The sequence below is a fragment of the Geotrypetes seraphini genome, chromosome 7, assembly GCF_902459505.1.
Source record: "Geotrypetes seraphini chromosome 7, aGeoSer1.1, whole genome shotgun sequence".
Classification (NCBI taxonomy): Eukaryota; Metazoa; Chordata; class Amphibia; order Gymnophiona; family Dermophiidae; genus Geotrypetes; species Geotrypetes seraphini.
The window spans coordinates 69,163,590-69,185,663 of NC_047090.1; the positions used below are offsets into that span (position 1 = coordinate 69,163,590).

General features: G+C 42.9%; 1 protein-coding gene across 3 annotated transcripts in view; it reads right to left on the minus strand.

The window, feature by feature from the left end:
* KATNBL1 (katanin regulatory subunit B1 like 1) overlaps window positions 1–9,049 on the minus strand; it is a 75,160-nt gene extending 66,111 nt beyond the window's left edge. Inside the window, exons 1-3 of one of the 3 annotated variants that reach the window (XM_033952883.1) lie at window positions 8,897–9,049; window positions 7,616–7,847; window positions 161–279 (exon numbers count right to left, since the gene is read on the minus strand). In XM_033952883.1, the coding sequence (XP_033808774.1) occupies window positions 161–279; window positions 7,616–7,741 (245 nt within the window). In that variant the 5' untranslated portion in view covers window positions 7,742–7,847; window positions 8,897–9,049. The other 2 variants (XM_033952882.1, XM_033952884.1) reach the window with 2 other exon arrangements.
* Between the last annotated feature and the right edge of the window lie 13,025 nt (window positions 9,050–22,074).

The window sequence follows — 22,074 nt, forward strand, 5'->3', positions numbered from 1 at the left end:
AGTTTTTCAAGATCCTCTCTGAAGAGCAGCCACCCCTGAAAGGCATCTGCCTTAGAAGCCGCACCCGTTACCCAGTGTTCTCTACCTCTATCTGCTGGTTGGGAAGGGCCCCAACCTGCTGTTGTGGATTGTTCTAATAGAATGATAAGAAACTATTTACCTGACCAGGTAGGCAATGAGTTCACTTGTGCGTCTTTTTCTCCAGAAAGTCAATGCAACACTAAGTCGTAGGTTTCGGCTAAAAAGCACCTGTGACATGGTCTCATGATCCTTTGATACCTGCAAAAGAAAAGCACAGAATGCAGTAAATAAACAGCTTCAATGCTCTCCTATCTCCTTCCTACCCCCAAAATAGTCACACAAATTGACTCTTAGCCTTTATCTTATGACAGATTTTTCAAGAAACAAATTATATTAAATGCAGTATTTCAAGAAAATGATCTGATTTCTAATCACAATTCTATGTACACAAAATTAAGCTGAAGAGCTCTAGGACAGATAAAATAGTCTTGAAGTTCAAACTTGTACACAACTTTGATTCATACCCTAGAACAGTGTTCTTCAACCTTTTTACACCCGTGGACCGGCAGAAATAAAAGAATTATTTTGTGGACCGAAATAAAAAAACATTTCCGCCCCGTCTCCACAAGCTTGGTCCCCACAAACCATCTGATCCCATCTGCACAAGCCTCAGTTATGATTTTATATTGAACGTATTTTATTAAAGTATAAAAAGAACCAATATTCTATACAATTGTCATTTTATAAATATAAATATTCAGAGCAAGGACCAACAAAACCCCTGTCTCCCCTCCCCTTCACATATATCCCCTCTACTATCAAGAAAACTGAACAAGCCAAATTATTACAGAATGCTACACAGAAATATCATGCTAACAGAATACTGCAGTCACACATGATAGGAATAGTGGTCGGCTTTGCAGTCCCCAGTTATGTCTCTAGCAGGATATATATTTCAAATCTGATATATTGTAATGACAAAATAGAAATAAAATGATTTTTTTCTACCTTTTGTGGTCTCTGCTTTCATCTTCTTTCCACTCTTTTCCTTCCAGCGTCTGCCCGTTCCATCCACTGTCTGGCCTTTCCCCTTCCATATGTATCTGACTTCTTTCTATGCCCCTCTCCCCTTTCCATCCAGTCTGTGCCTCCTCTCTCCTTTTTACATCATTCATTTCAGCTTCACTGCTTTCTTCATTTTTATTCCTCCTACACCAGATCTAGCATCTTTATCCCTCTCTCATTTCTCTGCTGACCCCCTTTCCAGGATCAATCTCTCTGTACTTTCTCATTCCTGTCTCTTCCCTTTCCCTCCTCTAATCTCCCTGCCAGCTGTTTCCTTCCTTTTTTCCTTCTCCTTTCCCTCCTCCCCCCTATCCAACAGTAGCTCTCTTCCCATCCCTTTCCCTCTTCCCCTCCCAGCAGCATCTCTCCTTCTACCTCCCTCCAGGTGCAGTAGCAGCTCTCCCTTTATCCAGCAGCTTCCCAGCCTCCAACAGTGGTTTCCTCTCCTTCCAGCAGCTCTCAGTACTTGCCTGCAGCAGTGATTTCCTTAGGCAGCCTTGGGTCCGTTGCGCCTCTGAGGAAAGGGGAAGTTGCCGAAGTGAATCACTGCCCTAGTAAGTACAGAGCTGTTAGGAGAGGAGACAGCCACTGTTGAAGGCTCCCCAGGATCTTACTCCTGCTGTGCCCTGCACATTCGCGACCCCCCCCCCCAAGCCGGCAAAAACAGCATTGCACCACAGGCCCTGCCGCCCAAGACGAGCTGGAGGCCCCTACCCACCGCATCCTGCACGCACAGACGCTGCTGATGGCCCCAATCCACACGCTGACCATCTCCCTTCTACTTGCAGCTTCCCCGCGGCCCTCTTCAGCGACTCGGCAGGGGCAGCGATCAAGACAGGCTGCCGAGTCTCGCCTATGCGGAAACAGGAAGTTAGAACAAAATAGGCGGGACTCAGAGAGGGAAGGTCCCGACGTCGGCAGCCTGTCTTGATTGCACGAGGCTGGGAGGAACAGAAGATTTCCGGGGCAGGAAATTTAACAGCGTCCATCTCGCCGGCCCTGCGCGGACTGGCAGGAATTTTCTGCGGACCGGCGGTTGAAGAACTGTGCCCTAGAAGGTGGTGTATGAAGTACTCATTAAGCATAAACATAAGGAGACAATGCAAACAGACTTGGGGAAAGGAAATAATTTTTTGTTTACTATTTTTGCCCTGTGGCAAACTTCTAGTAGCCATATTAATTTGGAAACACAAGTGATTCTTTATAGACAGTACAACCTTTTATTGGAAGAACATAGCTATCCAAAGGTGATGTATGTAAAGGATTTAGTTTTATTTCATTTTGAATAGTTAATCTTTTTAAACAACTACATATCTTACAGTAGCCATTTGTATCTGTTGGACTTGCTAAATGCAGGGTGTTAATGATACATCATGTATACTCTAAATTTTTTAAAGAATCCCTCCTAAATTCCCATGTTTAATACTCTTGAAGACTTACCCTCAATGCTTCCCATATTTCTTCTCTACCCATCTTTCCCCCAGTTCTCTTCCCATCTCAAACATAAGTCTCTGCTTATCAAATACAATTCAAACAATATCAAGGACTGCTCTGAAATTGTCATCCTCCCAATGATCCAGTAAGGACAAGATAGATTTTGAATGTATTCTGGGAAATGAGAATAACCTATTGGAATGAACAGCAAAGATACTAACTCTAGCAGGTGCTCTCCAAGGACAGCCAGCATATATTCTCACATATGGGCGACGTCATCCAAGGAACCCAATATGGATACTGTCATCAAGTGCACTGTCACTTTAAATCTTTAGGCAGTGAGCATCCCGCAGTTTTCATGGTTTCTTGATTGAAAGCTCTAGGAAGAATGAAAACTAAACCAGCTGTGGCTAAAAGGGTGCTAAGAAGATCATGGTGCCTCAATCTTGGCAAATTCTGAGTTGAGTTTTTTCTACAAGAGGTATTGGAAGAAATGCATAGAGGAACTTGTCCCTCCCCCCCTCCCATGAAGCAGAAAGGAATCCAATGCAATGTGCTTGGGGGCAAAGAATCTGGAACAGAGTTAAGAAGTTTATTGTTGCAAGGGGAAGCAAAGAGATTTATGTCCGGCATTCCGCATCGAGAGAAAATTGGATGCAAGACTGTTGTGCTGAAAGACCATTCATGAGGCTGAAGTCTGCTCAACTTGTCTGCCAACACATTCTGCTTCCCTACCAAATATACCATCCTGAGAAGTATCCCACTAGTAGTAGCCCAAATCTCAATTGCTTCCATATAAATGGGATAAGATTCCATACCTCATTGTTTGTTCAAATAGAAAATGGTAGCCTGGTTGATCATCTGAAAAAGTACTACTTGTTGAAGGAGGTAGCCCTAGAATGTTTTGAGAGTATTCCCAATTACTCGAACCTCTAGACAGTTGATATGGAAAGTCTGTTCATGGTGAGACCACACTCTCTTAGTACGGAGACTGTCTAGATGAGCTTCCTAGCCCAGCATTAAAGCATTTGTGGTTAGAACGGGCTGAAATGGAAGACACCAGGTAAAACTATGTGCTATCATCCAACACTGGAAAGATTGTCGTAGATCTGCGGTCACTTGCATTAGAGCAGATAAGGATCCCATGGCTTGGGACTCCTGGGTTGATAAGGTCCACTAAGGAGGCGTGTGAATGGGGTCACATGAACCATCAATGCCATATGACTTAGATCAATACAAGTTTTTCAGTGTCATTGCAGACTCAACATGCTAATGCCTATGAGATATCAGACCAACCCCTCAAGTATAGTGTCTCTCTCAATGTTGTTTCAATTCTTCATTCTTCCCAGTCTGGCAAAAGCTATATTTATATTTTATGCTTTATATTCTCATTTTCTTATTTCATAATTTAAATAATTTATAAATACTTTACAAATAACTTAGCTTTTCAATGTTTCAGTATTTCAGTGATCCTCCTCTTTACCAATGCGTTTAGCATATCTTTGTAAAGGTCAGGGAAACTAAAAAGTGAAAAGAAACTCATAATTAATTTACCTAGCAGCATACTTTGTGAGTTTTTTTTCACTTTTTAGTTTCCCCGACCAGGAATACTGCGTCCAGCACTGGTTGCTGTACATGAAGAAGGACACTGTACTACTCGAAAGGGTCCAGAGAAGAGCGACCAAGATGGTTAAGGGGATGCAGGAGTTGCCGTACAGTGAAAGATTAGAGAAAGTGGGCCTTTTCTCCCTCAAACAGAGGAGATTGAGAGGGGATATGATCGAAGCATTCAAGGTACTGAAGGGAATAGACTTAGTAGATAAGAACAGGTTGTTCACCCTCTCCAAGGTAGGGAGAACGAGAGGGCACTCTCTAAAATTGAAAAGGGATCTATTCCGTACAAACATAAGGAAGTTCTTCTTCACCCAGAGAGTGATAGAAAACTGGAACGCTCTTCCGAAGTTGGTCTTTGGGGAAAACACCCTCCAGGGATTCAAGACAAAGTTAGACAAGTTCCTCCTGAACCAGAACGTATGCAGGTAGGGCTAGTCTCAGTTAGGATGCTGGTCTTTGACCAGAGGGCCGCCGCGTGAGCAGACTGCTGGGCACGATGGACCACTGGTCTGACCCAGCAGCGGCAATTCTTATGTTCTTATGACTCTTCAAGAGTGGACAAACATAAGCCTGTTTACATGTAGATGGATAAGCACCTGATGGACTTTGAGCAGCTTACAAAAACAAATACCGTAATTTAATAAACTAACAAATTGTAATCTTGAAACTACCGTTAAAGATCTGTAGAATGAATAGCAATAAACCAAGATCAGAAACTTTGATACATGCAGAAGGATCTAAAGAGCACATTGTAGCTCTAGAAGTTGTAACAGCTTTAGTATCAGAAGAAAATTTAACTGGATTGAAGTAAGAATAACATGCTAGCCAACAAAAATATTATGAGCCGTAGCAGAATGGAAATCAAGCAGAGTGAATCCTGAAGATAGCATCAATCTCAGTGAAATGATCTTTCTGTGTTTCAGTACCCTCTCTTGCTTGTCAGTTAATTTCAAATCCAGTTCACCACCTTGCGACGACCCCGAGGCTATTCACAAAATTCCTGAGAAACAATATCAAATACTCTGTTGAAATGCTAATAGAACACATTAAGTACATGCTTTTAATTTAGCTCTTTAGTCACCCAGTCTGAGACATCAGATTCATCTGACACAATCTGCTTCTGATAAAACCCAGAACTGAGGATACATTAAAAAAGACAAGATGATAATTTAAGAGTATACAACATGTGCAAAGTCCTGTACTCACAGTAAACCATAAATAGAATCAGATACAGACTTAATACAATTATACAACACTATCATAATTCCAATTATTACACTACCTAGACCAGTGTTCTTTATTAGGATTTTTTTTTTTATATATACCGCCTATCAAGATTATCTAAGCGGTTTTTACAATCAGGTACTAAAGCATTTTCCCTATCTGTCCCGGTGGGCTCACAATCTATCTAACGTACCTGGGGCTATGGAGGACTGAGTGACTTGCCCAGGGTCACAAGGAGCAGTGCGGTGTTTGAATCCACAACCCCAGGGTGCTGAAGCTGTAGATCCAACCACTGTGCCACACACTCCTCCTTCTTCGACCTTTTGACATCTATGGACTGGCGGAAATAAAATAATTATTTTGTGGACCAGCACCAGCAGTTGAAGAACACTGGGCTAAGTCGTGGGCCAGATCCTGCCCATCTCCACCCAATCTTCGCCCCAGATCCCACCCTATAATAGTACTAATTGTAATACCATTTTTTCCATTAATTTTTCATATATACACACACACAATATAATCGTATTAACAACACATAATGGTTAACCACAAAATTAAACTACACAAAGTATACTGTATGCTTCTCAATTTTCATTCCTACCAGAACTCAAATAACCCTATGCAAATATGGGACCAAAAATTAAAAGTACTAATATATACAAACAAGCCCTAAGGTGCAAGACTCTGCATGCAGTACAACCCCAGAGGAAAAGAAACAAATGCATTTCTTCCTGAACAGAGAGCACATGTAAATCAATCACTAAATTAAAAACTAAAATCATTCCCTCTACCGTTGTTGTCTCCCTCTCTCCATGCTGTGCCTTGCCTTCTGGCCTGCCCCCCCCCCCCCCCGTGTTATCTTTGGGCCAGCTCCCTCTTCCTCTGTGATGCAGTGCACAAAGCCGTGGCCAGCGTCCCGCACTTCATCTGTAAGCCTTCCCTCTGACGTTGCAACATCAGAGAGAAGGCTTCCAGATGAGGCACAGGACGCACGTAGAAGCCTCTGCCCACGACTTTGTGAACTGCAGCACTAAGGAAGAGGGAGTCGGACTGAAGACAATGCCGGATCGATCGCACTGTGCACCGGCGGCTGAAGAGCACTGTCTGAGGCCCGATGCATGTGCCGGCCCTGTGGCCCAGCAGGAAATTTCTGCAGACCGGCACCAGTGCACAGACCGGCGGTTGAAAAATACTGATCTAGACCACCGAGTCCTAACTCGTTGCTGACATCCAACAATGATCCGATATCAAATTTAGATTTATCTCACAGTTTTCATTGGTAGCTAAAGGCAGATCACATTCAGGTATACCAAGTATTTTGCTGTCCTCAAGAGGGCTTACAACTTAAGTGGGTGCCTGAAGAAAAGAAGGGTAAAGTGGCTTGCCCAAAGTCACAAGGCAAAGAAAATGACATGGGGACAGAATTTGTCCCCATCCCCACAGATAACCATGGGAAACCATCCCATGTTATTCTTTAGTGTCTATCTCAACCTCAGTCCTTCTATACCAGCATTCTTCAATGCAAAGCTTGAGGGTGAGTGGCTGTGCCCATTCATACTCTGATTTTTCCCTCTCCCCTTAAAGAATAACATAAGGAGGTTTCCCACAGTTAACTGCAGGGACAGGGACAAATTCTATTCCTGCGTCATTCTCTCAAGTGTCAGTGAAAGTTGAACTCTGGATTGCTGCTATTCTTCCACTCTGAAAAAGGAGGATGTGAGAGAAGAGGAAAAATCTAACCATCATCTGCAAACACAGAGTTAAAAAAGCAATCAAAAAAGAATGCAAGCCAGTATGGTCTCCAAAGTTAGCATACAACATCTTTTGTTGATCTGTTAGGGAAAAGAAGATATCAAAGTCTTCACTGACTGAAAGCTCTTTAGATATGAAAGTCACCATATTGTAGATATATTTTTACACTTATCCTATTACTTGTTTACTGTTCTCTCCCTGATCTTCTTGCCTTTTAATTCTGTACAGTCAGTTTATATGCACCAGTATAATACATATCATTTTCACTGACCAAGCAGGCCTGTGTTGTATAAATATCACATGTCCATCAGCAATTAACTTCACATAAGAACAGAAGAAAGAGTAAGAGTAATTGCTGTCCTACATGCTGAAAAGTCTCAAGATGAAAGCATTTGTGCCCACCCTGCAATCAGAGAAACAATTAAAGATATATATATATATATATATACACACACACAGAGAAAATAAATCAGGTTTCTAGATTGAGAAAAACTCAATGTCTCACCTCTGTAAAGAAGCCACTATACTTAGAGGATGGCCCTTCAGTCTGGGAGGAACTAGAGTTATTGGAATGTACTATTTTTTCCTGCAAGTTTGATGCACAAGCAAGTTCATTCTCCTTATTTGCCATATCACATTCCAGTTCTCAGCAGCTTCTTTTAGGTCTGCAGGGGCCCTCTCCTGCAGCAGCAGCAGCCGTGTCATGTGTGACTATTTAACAGGGTCCAATTGTCAGCCTACAAGAGACAACACATGCAGAAAAAGACTGAACTCCTTTTGAACACCAAGACGGAGAAAGCAAGGCGTTTGACTGCTCTCGCACACACAGAACCACTTCACTTGGGTCCCGTCCCCCGTGGTCTGCCATCTCTCCTTTTCTCGTCCACTCTCCCGGGTCCAGCACGTCTTGCCCTCTGCTTCAATATCAAACTTCGCCCTACTCCCATCCTACCTTCAAACTCATGCTTCAGATCGCCCACCACCGGCCTTGTTGACTTCCTTCTCCAGAGCCCCGCCCCCTCTGACGCAACTTCTCTCCCTGGGCCGCGTTCCGCCCTGCACGAAACCGGAAGTTGCGTAAGGGAGGGCTGGAAGCCGGAAGAGCGTGAGAGTTTCTGAGAGGATGAGGTGGGTTGCCGGGCAAGAAAAGTTGGGGGGTTTGTTGCGGACGATGTCAAAAAGACAAGTTGGAAGGTGGGACTTTGACAATGAAGGAGAGATGCTGGGTTTGGGACTTGAGATACGGCGCGAAACCGAGGGGGTTGTGTTTTGCCGCTTCCGGGTTTCTTCAGTGCATTTGAGAACCGATTCTGGACACTGGCCCTAAAGCGAGTAGTGCCGACCCCATACTGCTAAAAAAACCCAGTATGGAAATGGCATTCAAATTATATGCACAGCTATGAAACTGAGAGCAAGGGGAAGGAAAATGCCTTGCATATGTAACGTGACCATTTATTTTTTTCATCCAAACGGGACGTCTATTAATTTTCAGTCCCGCCCCCCAATTTTTTTCACGTGCATACAATATCTTCTTAATTCATAATGGTAGCCATAAAATAAAATTAAAAAACCCACAAAGCACACTGTACGCAGAGAAAACGTTAATTATCATTTAAAAGTTTCGGGGGGTATTCAAAGATGTCAAGGCAGATGACTTAATATGCAATGTCACCTCAGTAACTATAGAAAAATAGACAAATATAGTGCAAAATTTAGACAGCAGATATAAATTCTCAAAACTGAAACATTTTGATCACTAAATTGAAAATAAAATAATTTCCCCTACCTTTGTTGGCTGGTGATTTCATGAGTCTCTGGTTGCACTTCCTTCTGACTGCAGCCAATCTTTCTTAATCCAACCCAGGTCTCTCTCTCTTTTTTCCCTCTGTTACCCTCCCCAGATCCAGTGTCAGTTCTCTTTTGTACCTTTATTCCAGGTCTCCCTCTCTCTCCCTCCTATGTTATGATTTTGGTCTCGCCCCCTCTGTCTGAACCTCATAGTCCTGTATCTGTTGCCTCTTTCCCCTTTGTTCCAGGCCTTTCTTTTCTAGTCTTTCTTCTGCTTACAACCCCCCTTCTCTGCCTCTTTCTCTCCTTCCTTCCTTCCTCCCTCCCTCCCTCTTTCCTATGTTTCCCTCACTGCCTTCTAGCCTTTGTCCCACCCCTGAATCCAGCCAGCCTCCCTCCCTGCTGCTGTGCCGAAGCCAGCCAACCTGCCTGTCTGTCTGCCTCATGCCTCCCTCCCTCTGAAGCCTATTGCCGATTCTTCTGCTCCCCCTACTTGGTCTGCCACCGCTGCCTACTGCTGATTCCTGCCCCCCGCAACAACCTATGTTGCGGGGGGCAGGAAAGGCATGTCCAGGTGCCTGCCCATAAGCCTTCTCCCTAACATAATCCCCCATCTGAACAAAGTTTTTTTTTAAGTCTACAACCTTTACTTTTGAATGAGCCCTCTCTACACCTCTTAATATTAAACCACACCATGCGGTGATCACTGGAAGCCAGATAATCACCCACTGTTAACATCGGGAACTCTTTCCCCATTTGTAAGCACTAAGTCCAGTATGGCCACATCCCATATGGGTTCTACCAACTTCTGGAATTGTTTTCCTTGTAGAGAATACAGGATCTCCCTATTTCTAGAAGACCCTACAATAGGAATTTCCCAATCAACATCTGGCATGTTAAAAATCACTTATTAGTAATACCGCCCCTTTTATAGCTCTATTCTGAATGTCTACTATTGAATCTCTGTCCACTTCTATCTGTGAAGGAGGCCTGTATATCACACCATTGTAAATACATTTTCCATTCCCTCTTTCCAGAATGACCCACAGTGCCTCTTCCTTACCCTGCAGATTCTGCAATTGTGTGGCTTTAATATAATCTTTAACATATAACACTACTACCATTCCTTTTCTTTCTACCCTGTCTTTCCTGAACTGATTATAGCCCAGTATACTTATATCCCAGTTATGGCTCTCCATGAACCACATCTCTGTGATTACCACTAAATCCAACTTGGCCTCTTCCATCATAGCCTCTAGATCCTTAACCTTGTTTCTCATACTTCAAGCATTAGTATATACTGCTTTCCAGACATTGCACCCCTTTCCCATTTGAATAGAGGTATTTAGTAATTCACTTACCCAAGGGCTTTGATCAACCTGCCCCAATGATTCTAGTTTAAAGCCCTCTTCAGTCTGCTGCTTAAGACACTTCTTCCCTTCTTTGATAGATGCATACCATCCCTGCTCAACAGTCCTTGGAAAATCATGCCATGGTCCAGGAAGCCGAATTTCTCTCAACAACACCATTCACACAGCAATGCATTTATCTCCAGGATACGAGCTTCTCTGCCCTGGCCTTTACCCTCGACAGGGAGGTTTGACCAGAATACCACCTGCACACCTGACTGCTTCACCTTCTCTCCCTGAGCCACAAAGTCACTTTTGATACATTTAGAGGGGTACCTAGCAGTATCATTAGTGCCAACATGAATGAGCAGCATCAGATAATAGTCATTAGGCTTGATCAGTCTTGGCAAGCTCTCCATAACATCTTGTATTTTGAAACCAGGCAGACAACATACCTCCCGTGTCATGTCTGGTCTGCAGGTGGACATTTCTGTACCCCTTAGAAGGGAATCACCAACCACTACCATATGCCTCCTAGTGGCCACAAATCCAGAACTTTGGGGATTTTGAACTTTGCTCCTTCTCCCTGGAATGCTCTCATCTCCTCCCCTTCCAGGGCCTTATAAGCAATTCTGTTCAAGGGCAGGTGGAGTCACAGTATCAGTTCTGCAGGGTCTCGTAATCTGAGTCCAACTGTTCTCCCTCAGCATGGCCTCTTCTTCCCCACTTCTGGAAATCTTTGATGCCTCATGAAACCATTTCATCGATGTACCTCTCATTCTCATGGATGCTTCTCAGTCTTGTCACCTCCTCTCTCAGTTCCTTTACTTCCTTCATGAGGGAATTGAGCTGAAGACAGCTTACATATGGAACCATTCCCTCTGCTTTGGTAACATTTTCTGTCTGCACATAAACAGAAGCTGTAACCTGAGCAACAACTTTGGTTAAATAATGTTTCCCAGCTATACTGTGGTTGCAAAAATACTTGCAGCTTTTCCCAAGTTTGAAAGCCAGCAGGTAAGATATTCCAATGGAGTTTTTCTTTCCTTTAGCAGATCCTTACTCAGCACCTCTTCTACAAAAAAAAAAAAAAAGAGGAAATTTAGTTAGAAGCTAAAAGGATCAGCAGCAAAGATTAAGAGTTTAAATTGGGAATAGATGTTATTTAAAAATACCATTGTGACTGGATGTATTAACAAAGGTGGAATGAAGTGCAAATGAGAGCCGGCATGTTTAAAAGATAACGTGAAAGAGGCTGTTAGAGCCAAAAGAACTTCCTTCAATGAATAGAAAAAGGATCTACCGGTAAATGAAGAAAATAAGAAGCAACATAGGCATTGGTAAGTTAGATGCAAAACATTGATAAAAGCGGCTAAAAAATATGAAGAGAAACTTGCCAAAGAGGCAGGTATATCAAAAGCAGAAAGCCTGTGAGGGAATCTGTGGGGACCATTGGATCATCAAGGAGCAAAAGGGGCACTTAGGGAGGAAGAGGCCATAGCAGATAGACTAAATAAATTTTTTGCTTCAGTCTTTATGGAAGAAGATGCAAGAGATGTACCTGAACCAGAAATGTTTTCCAAGGGTGATGATGCAGAGGAACTGAAATAAATTTTGGTAAACCTGGAAGACGTACTGAGCCAAATTGACAAGTTAAAGAGTAATAAATCACCTGGGCCAGATGGTATACATCCTAGGGTACCAGAAGAATTCAAACGTGAAATTGCTGATCTGCTGTTAGTGATCTGCAACCTATCACTAAAATTGTCTGTAGTACCTGAAGATTGGAGAGTGGCTAATGTTAACACTGATTTTTTAAAAGGGTTCCAGGGTGATCTGGGAAATTACAGACTAGTGAGCCTGACTTCAGTGCTGGAAAAAATACTGTTGAAACCATTATAAAAAAATTAAGGGATCCTTTTACTAAGGCATGCTAGCTGTTTTAGCACGCCTTAGTAAAAGGACCCCAAAATTACAGAACATGTAGACAAATATGGTTTAATAGGACAGAGTCAGCATGGGTTCAGCTAAGGGAGATCTTGCCTCACCAATTTGCTACATTTCTTTGAAGGTGTGAATAAACATGGATAAAGGGGAGCCAATTGACATAGTATATCTAGATTTTTAGAATTTCTTCAACAAAGTTCCTCATGAGAAGCTCTTGAGAAAATTAGAGTCATGGGATAGGCTATGGGCTCCTTTTACTAAGGTGCACTAGAGTTTTTAGCATGTGCTACATTGCTGCACGTGCTAACCCCGCGCTATATGCCAATAACTAACGCCAGCTCAATGGAGGTGTTAGTATCTAGTGCCCGCGGCATTGCAGCGTGCTAAAACCGCTAGCGCAGCTTAGTAAAAGAGCCCTATGTTTTGTTGTGGAATAGGAATTGGTTATTGGTCAGGGTTATATGGCCATTTTTTTCCAGTGGAGGTGGGTAAATAGTGGAGTGCTGCAGGGATCTGTACTGGGACCGTTGTTATTTAACATACTGTATTTATAAATGATCTAGAAATTGTAACAACGAGGTGATTAAATTTGCAGATTACACTAAACTGTTCAAACGCACGTGGACTATGAAAAATTGCAGGCAGATATTGGGAAACTGGAAGACTGGGCATCCAAATGGCAGATGAAATTTAATGTGGACAAATGCAAAGTGATGCACATTGGAAAGAATAATCCAAATCATAGGTACGAGATGCTAGAGTCCACCTTAGGGGTGGACAGTAAGTTGAAACCTTCCGCCCAGTGTGCTGTGGTGGCCAAAAATGCAAACAAGATTCTAGGAATAATTAGAAAGGGTATGATAAATAAAACTAAGAATATAATACCTCTGTATCGCTCTATGGTGAGACCTCACCTTGGCCCAGATTCTCAAAACTTTAATGTGGTCGCTAAACTGGTTTCTAGACAGTTTGGCCTGCATGCATTTTAGCGGCAGATTATCAAAACGGCTTATCTTGGTCTTTAGCGAGCTTTCTAGCAGTCTTCGACACTGCCATGCAAATGGGCTCTTCAGTAATGAAATGAGCATTCTGGTGGATTCTTAAAAATCACCAAGCCATTCTCCAGGAGCAGAGTCAACTTTGGGCAACAAAAATCGGTGACTGGTCTAGAGGTGCTGGTACAGTAGCAGCACTGTTAAAGTGCATCTTGTGGCATGTGTTTTGACTGTGAATAATGAAAAAAATAAAAAATTACATGAAGAATCAAACTGTCTTATTTTATTTTTCAGTGAGAGTAATAAAACCATGTTTCTTGAGCGCATATATTATAGCCCTCTTTGGCAGTGGGAGAAATACCCAGTCCAGAAGCCGCCAACCGAAATGCCACCGGCAGTGGGAGAGATGCCCAATGTCTCCTGCCACCAACCAACATACCTCCCCAGCAGCAAGAGAGATGCCCAGTGTCTCCTGTTGCCAACAAACACCCCCAACTCCCCTCAGCAGCAGGAGAGATGCCCAGTAGTCTGCCTGTCTTCTTATCAAGGTGATGGGACTGTATGTTCTGAGGGGTTATTTGATCTATTGTTCGTAGGGGTGGAGTAGGCTTTGGTTTGGTGCTGATCAGTAGGCAGAAAATTGTTATGAGATACCAAGTCATTTTGGTTAGTTCACTGCAGAAGATAGATTGAGTAGATGATGTAGATGTTATTGAGTGAAATCACATTCAGAGATTAGTACCCTATAGCAGGTAAGTTTGGTTAGGTGCTGTAATTGTATCTGAGTTGGCTCACGTTTCAGAGGTTGGTTCACTATAGTCTGTAGGTGTAATTAGTTGCTGTAAATGTGTCTGAGCAGGTACCGCGAGTAACGTCGGTATCAAGGGAGGGGGATGATGAGCAATTCTCCCACACCAACCTCTCTCTCAGCTCCTCTGATGCTATTTGGGCCACTGCAGTCATTTAAAATACCGACAGGCAATTCTCCCAACTACCTAACGGAGTTGGCCATCCTGCTCCTGGGTGTCTCTAACAGATTTTCCTCCAGTAATTTTTTCCACTTAAAATTCCCAGCATATAACAATATAAAGTCTACCAGGCAAATTGCCTTATTCATCCAATATTAACAAAATGCTGGAACCAACTACCACTTACACTACAATCTTGTGACCACTATCTCAGGTTCAGAAAATGTCCAAGTCAGATAGCCAACCCCAAAACAACTGAAATGGTAATTGTAAAAATCCGTTTCTAAACTGCCTAACACAACTCCTGGGACATAATGATGAGCCAACAATGACCTACGTGAACTGTAACTATGACCTCAGGGGCTCATAATCGAAAGAGAAAAACATCCAAAAACCGGCCTAAGTCGGCACTTGGATGATCATCAGTCAAAAATGTCCAGTTGTCGATAATAAAACCGGGTTTTGGACATATTTAAAAACAGCCTTGGCCTTCACAGTGCCGCTGAACGACCATAGCTAAATGGGGCGTTTCAGGAGGAGTGTCGAAGGCGGGATTTGGGTGGGACATGGGCAGGCTTAGACTTAGTTGTACTGCATGCATAACCGAAAGTTATACAGCACAGCATAGATGGAACTTGGACGTTGTGACTTAGACCATTTAAAACATGGTCTAAGTCACAAAAACCACCTAAAGTCACCAGATATAAACTACAGACCCCCCACACACTACCCCAGTGATTAATGACCCCCCCCATAAAAATATTAATCACAACTTGAAAATTGTGCCTCCAGAACATCATCACCTGGCAGCCTGGCATAGGAAAGCCTAGTCGTGCTGCACAGAGGCGACTTAAGCCATCTTGGAGGTGGGTTAGGGACCCATGCCCATAAGCCCCTGTAATCACTGAATTGATATTGAAACATGTGCACTCCCTTATACACCCCCAAAACCCTTTTGTACTGGCATATAAGTGGCTCCTGCAACCATAAGGACTATTGGGGTGGTAGATAAGTGGGTCTAAGGGATTCTGGAGGTGGTTTGGGGGACTCACCATGACCTATAAGGGAGCTGTAGTGAGATGATGACATGGCAGCCTTTTTATGAAGTTCACAGCAGTGCCCTGTAAGGTACCCCACTATTTAGGTGACATGTTTGGGTGTTCAGTCCATCACTTTGCAGACTCCTACCACGTCCAAAAGGGCTTGTTCTAGGCGTTTTTGACTTGGATGAAAAGTTGGACGAAAAAGCACAGTTACCATAACAGGTGTTATCCAGGGACAGCAGGCAGATATTCTCACTGATGGGTGACGTCACCGATGGAGCCCCGGTATGGACACTTCAAGAACTTGGAAAGTTCTTGATAGCCCGCACCGCACATGCACGAGTGCCTTCCCGCTTGACGTAGGTGTGCGGTCCCTCAGTTAACATAAGCCAGCTAAGAAGCCAACCCGGGGAAAGGAAAAACCTATACTGGTAAGTAGAACGGTTGAGTAGAACTGAAAAGTATAGCTTGAAAGCCATATGAATTGGAGCATGTGGCGGCTGCCTGGAAAACCAGGAAGCAGATCCATGAGGTCTGAGATCCAGAAAAAACACAGACATCCAGTGTCCTTGAAAATCAATAGAAAGAAGGGATGAGAATCCCTAACTCCAGTAATCGAAGAGAACCCTTCAAGGAGAATCAGCAGGAGAAACCAGGAAGGACTGTATAACATCCCATGCAGACTCTCAAGAGAAAACAGAGTCTGAGAGCAGGGTGAAAACATTAAGTGTATAAAACATGCCATATGAATAAAACTCAGAGAGCCTAGGCTCTTAGGAGTACCTGAAGAACTGAAAAGACAGCCTCTGTGAAAATGAAGACTGCTACTCAGATGTGACCAGAGAATCTCACCTGGTCCTTTGTGCAGAGGAAACATGTCCCAGCAAGGTCCCAGGAACACCAAAAAAGTATTCCCCAAATCAGACATATTCAATAACCTGTCCTGGTGAGTGATGATAAAAACAGATACTTAATTGCAGGCCAAATCTGTAAAAAACCAGATCTGCAAAAAAGGTACTGAAAACATAGACACTGTATGTGTAAGTAGAGAAATTGAAAAGCAGCTACACTGAATGTGTGAACAAATGTATGCCAAGGAAAATCATTCAGGCAGTAGAGAAATCTAGTAAGCCCATTTGGCTTACCGGTCCCTAGCCTTGTCCACTCTGCCCAGAAAGACAGAGGCTTACAAACTAGCCGGTAGAATGAACACCACCAGGAGGGAAGCAATGACACATGTTGACTGTTTCGAAAGGCGTGTCAAAAAGTTCCCATAGATATCATGGAAGGGAAGCAACTAAACCTTGAGTAGATAACTACAAATCAAGGAAAAGAAAATCCTTAGGGAAGGAAATGACTGTACAGAGTCAACTTCCAAAGGAATGCATTTACAGACAATTCCCTAAGGGATCTGTAAAAATTAAATGTTTTTCTTTTTTTTTTAACCCCACAGAAAGGAAAAAAAGAATATGTGAGAAAGAAGCATCCACCGCTTCAGAGAGATAGGGGGTGTAGTTCCAAAAAGCATCCCTACCCTCTCAGAAAGTCAATCCCAATACAGTCAGGGAGTCGACGTCGAAGACCGAATACAGCTGAATGACTGCAAAGCCTTCTCATACTGGAGCAATACCGACAATGATAATTCAAAGACAACTGGCGTCGTGTTATAGGAGTCGTCAAAAGTAGGGGAGACTCCTGCAAAAATGCTACCGGTATCAATAACTCAACCGGATCAGCATCAGAAGAGTCGGTGTCGACATGGCTGACGACCTGAAGAACTGGAAACACAGTTGAACATGTCAATGTCAAGAAAGGAGCTCCAAATATCGACATGGGTGTCAATGTGGACGTCGACATGGATCACAGAAGTCGATATGGACATGGGTGCCGACATTAATCATATAGGTCGATGCCGATCATAGACATCAACACCGTCATAGATGTCGATGTCGACAAGTGCAGTGAAACATGCCAATGCCAACAGAAGTCATGGACATGAATGAAACACTGCTAAAAAGAAAGCACCGGTACCAATGGAAGCAGCGCCGGTACCATCGTGCTACACTTCAGAGATGAAAATGTTGGTATCAAGGCACACATCACTAAAGGAGCAGAAAGAAAATGACACCCGTATCCTTGGTCCATGACTGGTACCGTTGGTGTCACTCCGGAGGAGAAAGAAAGTACACAGGTACCCATGGTCCATGACCGGTACCATTGGTGTCACTCCAGAGGCGAAAGAAAAAATACCGGTACCCTTGGTCCATGACCGGTACCATTAGTGTCACTGGAGGAAAAAGAAAAGAACACCAGTACCCTTGGCCCATGACCGGTACCATCGGTGTCGCTCCACGCTTCCAAGAGAACATGCCCATAAAGCAGTCCTCAACATCGAAGCGGAGCCAAAGATAGGGCTGAAAAGAGGTCGGCAGGACTTGACTCTCTGCTACTATGACCTGAAGCCCAAAGAATAAATAGCACCAACTTACCCAGAGTAGGATCGGGCCCGTCAAAGTTGATGCAGACTGGAGGAGCAGTGCCGGAAGTATGCTGGGCACCGGATTACTGACGCCGATGGAAAACTGCTTCTGAAGGATCCACATGAAAATGCACTGAAGAGGAAAAAAGCAAGGGAAGAAAAAATCAGCAAGGCCAAGTTCCCGACATCGCCAAAGTAACAGAAGGATGACGGTAAAGACAAGTTCCACAACAAAACAACTGCGTGGAGGAAAATTAAGCAGGAAAAACCTGAAAGGAACAAGAGCCATGAAGTGAGGAGAAAACAAAATGGCGATCCATAAGGCCCCACCAAGGCCAAACCGAAAATGATAAATAAAAAATAAATAAACTATAAAAGTTTAGTTGTTTAATATTTATTTGTTAATGAGAAAAGAAAAAGAAACTGACTCAAAAGTCAGAAAACCACGAGAGTGGGAAGGTAGCGAAAAAATTTTCAACAGCCGTTGAAAACGTGACTTCTTAGCTCCGCGGAAACTAAGAAACTAAGGGACCACGCGCCTACATCGGGCGGGAAGGCACTCACGCAAGAACTTTCCAAGTTCTTGAAGTGTCCGACCTGGGGCTTCGTCCGTACCGGGGCTCCGTCAGTGAGAATATGCTGCCTGCTTGTCCTGGGATAATGTGGTATAAAGATGGACGATTTAGCGGTTTGGACGATCAGATCAGCAGGACATATTTTTTGAAAATGTGTCCTAAGCTGTTTTTTACTTTGGGCGACTTAGACGAAAATGGACTTAGACGTTCCTTTCGATTATGCCCCTCCACCTGTATTAATAACTACACTGATCTATCTGTACTAGCAAGTGGTTTGAATAATTCCCTGGAGGAAAAGTCCATAGTCTGTTATTGAGAAAGACATGGGGGAAGCCACGGCCACCGTGAGAATGGGCTACTGGGTTTGAAGGACCTTTGGTCTGACCCTGTAAGGCTATTCTTATGTTCTATTGAATGTATCAAACTGTCCATTGTAACTTTCTGGGTAACTGACTCAACCTCTTGTAATGTAATCTGATCTTGAACTGAATAGGTAAAGGCAGAATAAGAAACCTGATTAACATAATATTGGGGTTTCTCAACAACCTACTCAGATATTTAATAATGTTTATTATGAATTTGATATACTGCTCTGGCATTGACTGATCTAATCGGTTTACAAATAAAGTAATGTACATATAACTGAAAATGGAAAAGAGCTCCATAAATTAGATAGGACAGAGAAAGTAGAACAGAGAAGATAGACAAATAGAAAAAACATAGAATAATTACAACGTCAAATCAATCACAATTTTAAAAATCTGCACAGAAAACCCAGTAGAGGTCTTACATTGCCAAAATAAGGGGAGGGGGAAATTCCTCAGCAGCCTGGTTGAAGTAGAAAGTTTTTAACTTTAACTTACGTTTTTTAAAACTAAGCTCACTTCGAATGTGTAACAGAAGGTTATTCCATAGAGAGTGAGCTAAAGAGAAGGCTCTTTCTGGTAAATGCCCAATAGAGTGAGAGAGTGGTGAGTCTAAAACCTTCCGCCAATCGAAGAACTCTATTAGGTGTATAAAGGGAGAAGGTTTTACTGAGGTAGACTGGTATCATTTCACAAAGGGCTCTGTGAGTGAAGCAAAAATTTTATATGATGCACAGTAGCGTACAAGTAACCAATGAAAGTTATAAAGCAATAATGTAACATGGTCATAAAAATGGGCATTTTATGCCCAGAAAAGTAACCAAATGCTCTGAAACAGCTATTCAAAACCTGAGTCCAAATTTGAAATTGAAAGTCAGATGCACCAAACAGGATCAGTAAGACCGTGTGGGTCCACTCCGATTCGATTTTTGGCCGATTCTAAAAGATCTATTGATGCACTAAAAATTTTGCATGCAAATGATTCGTATGGAGGTTTGTCATAATCCCCGTCTCTCCCAACTGATTGATCACTGTAAGAGCGACTCTCACACATGCACAGAACTGGCAGTCAGCTGTTTAGGGCAGGAAACCTTTTTTTTTAATGGTAACAGATGTCCAATATCTGCCCCATTAAAAAAAAAAGCCCCGCCCCCAATAATGGCCCTCCCTGATATCTCAGTGAACTGGCATCCCTTCTGATTTTCGCTGGAGGGGGTCAGTCCCCGATGCTGGCTTGTTGGGGAGATAGGGATGGCCATCATCGGGAAAGGGGGGGGGGGTCATTTTTTTAATGAAGCAGATATTGTGCATGTGTAACAAATACATAGCATCTGTGCCCATTTTAAAAAAAAGTGCCACTAAGGCAGGTAACCGACTGGTCTTGACTAGTTGCTTTTTTTGTGTGTATCAGTCACTTGGGTAGTTTGCATGGGGTTGTGAAATTAAATAGCTAATTTGTATGGCTGGATCGGAAAATAAGCGATTGAGAGGGGAAAAACATGCAGTGAGCCGTTTTGTGTTTCAGGTCGGCAAATGCAATTGTCACTAAAGCAGTCAAAACTGGTTTAGCGATAATCGTTGACTTTAGTACATATAGGCCTGAGAGTCTCTCATCTGCTATAGCAACAGTTGTCTCCAGGTCTGCATAGAGGATGTCTGTGGTAAAAGCCATAAAGTCAAATCGAGTGTCATCAGTAGAGAATGACATTGGAGACAAATTTTTCCCTGTCTCCGAGGGAACTCATTTTCCCGTCTCTTCCCCAGCCCCATTCCTGCAACTCTGTCCTCATCCTCACAAGCCTCAAACACTTTAAAATCATAAGTGTTCGAGGCTTGTGCAGTCTAGGCAGATCTTACTGGAATGGGGCAGAGACAGCAACAAAACTTGTGGGGATGAGATAGGGAAATTGAGTTCCTCTGGGGATGGGGCTAAATTTGTCCCCATGCCATTCTCTAGTCAAGCAGGATTTGCTTAAGGAACTCCTTTAGTCCTTTGGGGACTGGATATTCTAAAACAAAATTAAAAAAAAAACAAAAATCCAGCAGCAGGGTTTGTAACACCCTACAATTTCATAGGGAGGAAACATATTGTAAAATCTTTGACTAGAACTGGTAGATTAATGGGTAGGACCAAAACATATATCCTAAAGAAGCATCAGGAGCTTGGTACATTGGGCAACATCCAGATTCTGATAGTTTAGCCTGCAGAGTTCTTTTAGGTGAAATATGTAGTCAGAGTGCAAATTTGTATAAAAGTTCCCAGTGAACAATATCTTTGAGATAGACTTCACAAATTGTTGAAGTTGAGAAGCAGACAATCCTATTGCAAAGTCCGCATTCCAAGAAATAACCATCATAGAGAAGTTTAATTCTTCACTTGTTTCTTGCAAGTAGCGGTAATGAAAAGGGGACCTTTAATTGAGACCTTGTCGTGTAGGCTGTACTCGGAGTATCTTGTCTTTTTTAATCATTCTATAAGGGACCTTCTGAAGTGGTCTCTTAAGAGTGTATTGGTTAACAACAAACAGGTTACTTTTCCATGGCCTTTAACTTGGCGTCTCCTCTGTGAACCCCCCAAAAACCCAAATATTTTGGTGTGCTTTTATCATATCTTCCACAGAACTCTGCTGATTCTTATGAAATTTAGTGTGTCATATCCTGACTGAAGTTGATGTAAAATGTTGTAAATATTTCCCACCAAACTGCTACAGAAACAATGTTTTCTTCCCAAGACCTCAAACACCCAAGACACTACTTGATTGATTTTTGGGCTCCTTATACTAAGATGTGCTAGTGTTTTTAGCGCACGCAGGAAATTACCGCACGCTACACCACACGCTACGCTTCTAGAACTAACGCCAGCTCAATGCTGGCATTAGGGTCTAGCGCACGCGGCAATGTAGCATGCGCTATTCCGTGCATTAAAGGCTGTGCCTCTTCAAACAATCACACCTCAGCTTTATAAGTTCAAGCTGGCGTACCGCCCTCTGTGCTTCAAAAATTCGCTCTGAAGCACAGAGTGCGGTACGCCAGCTTGAACTTTATGAAAAAAGTCTTTCTTAGCCTTCCTTATCAGAGCCTGGGTGCACTCTGGGGTATGTATGTACCATTTGCTTTGAAGCAGGACAAAGCTAACAGCTTAAACCACAAGAGATTTCCACTATTCCCCTCTCCCAGCCCCATTCCACCCTCCTTTCCTAGACACATACTAGGTATTCTTACAGAGGGCAAAGACAACTGAAATTTTTTCTCATTGCAGTAATTAAACCAAACACTCCAAAACAAAAAGTACCTCAATTTAATGTACTTTATCATTTAGAATATCATTCTTCATGGTGTGGGTAAACAAGAGAATGACTTTTGTGTGCTGCACTTGACCCTTGACATTTCTTGTGTTAAGGTTTAAATGGGCTTCAGACCGTTGCTATATGGGAGAATAAAATCTTCGAAAAGGA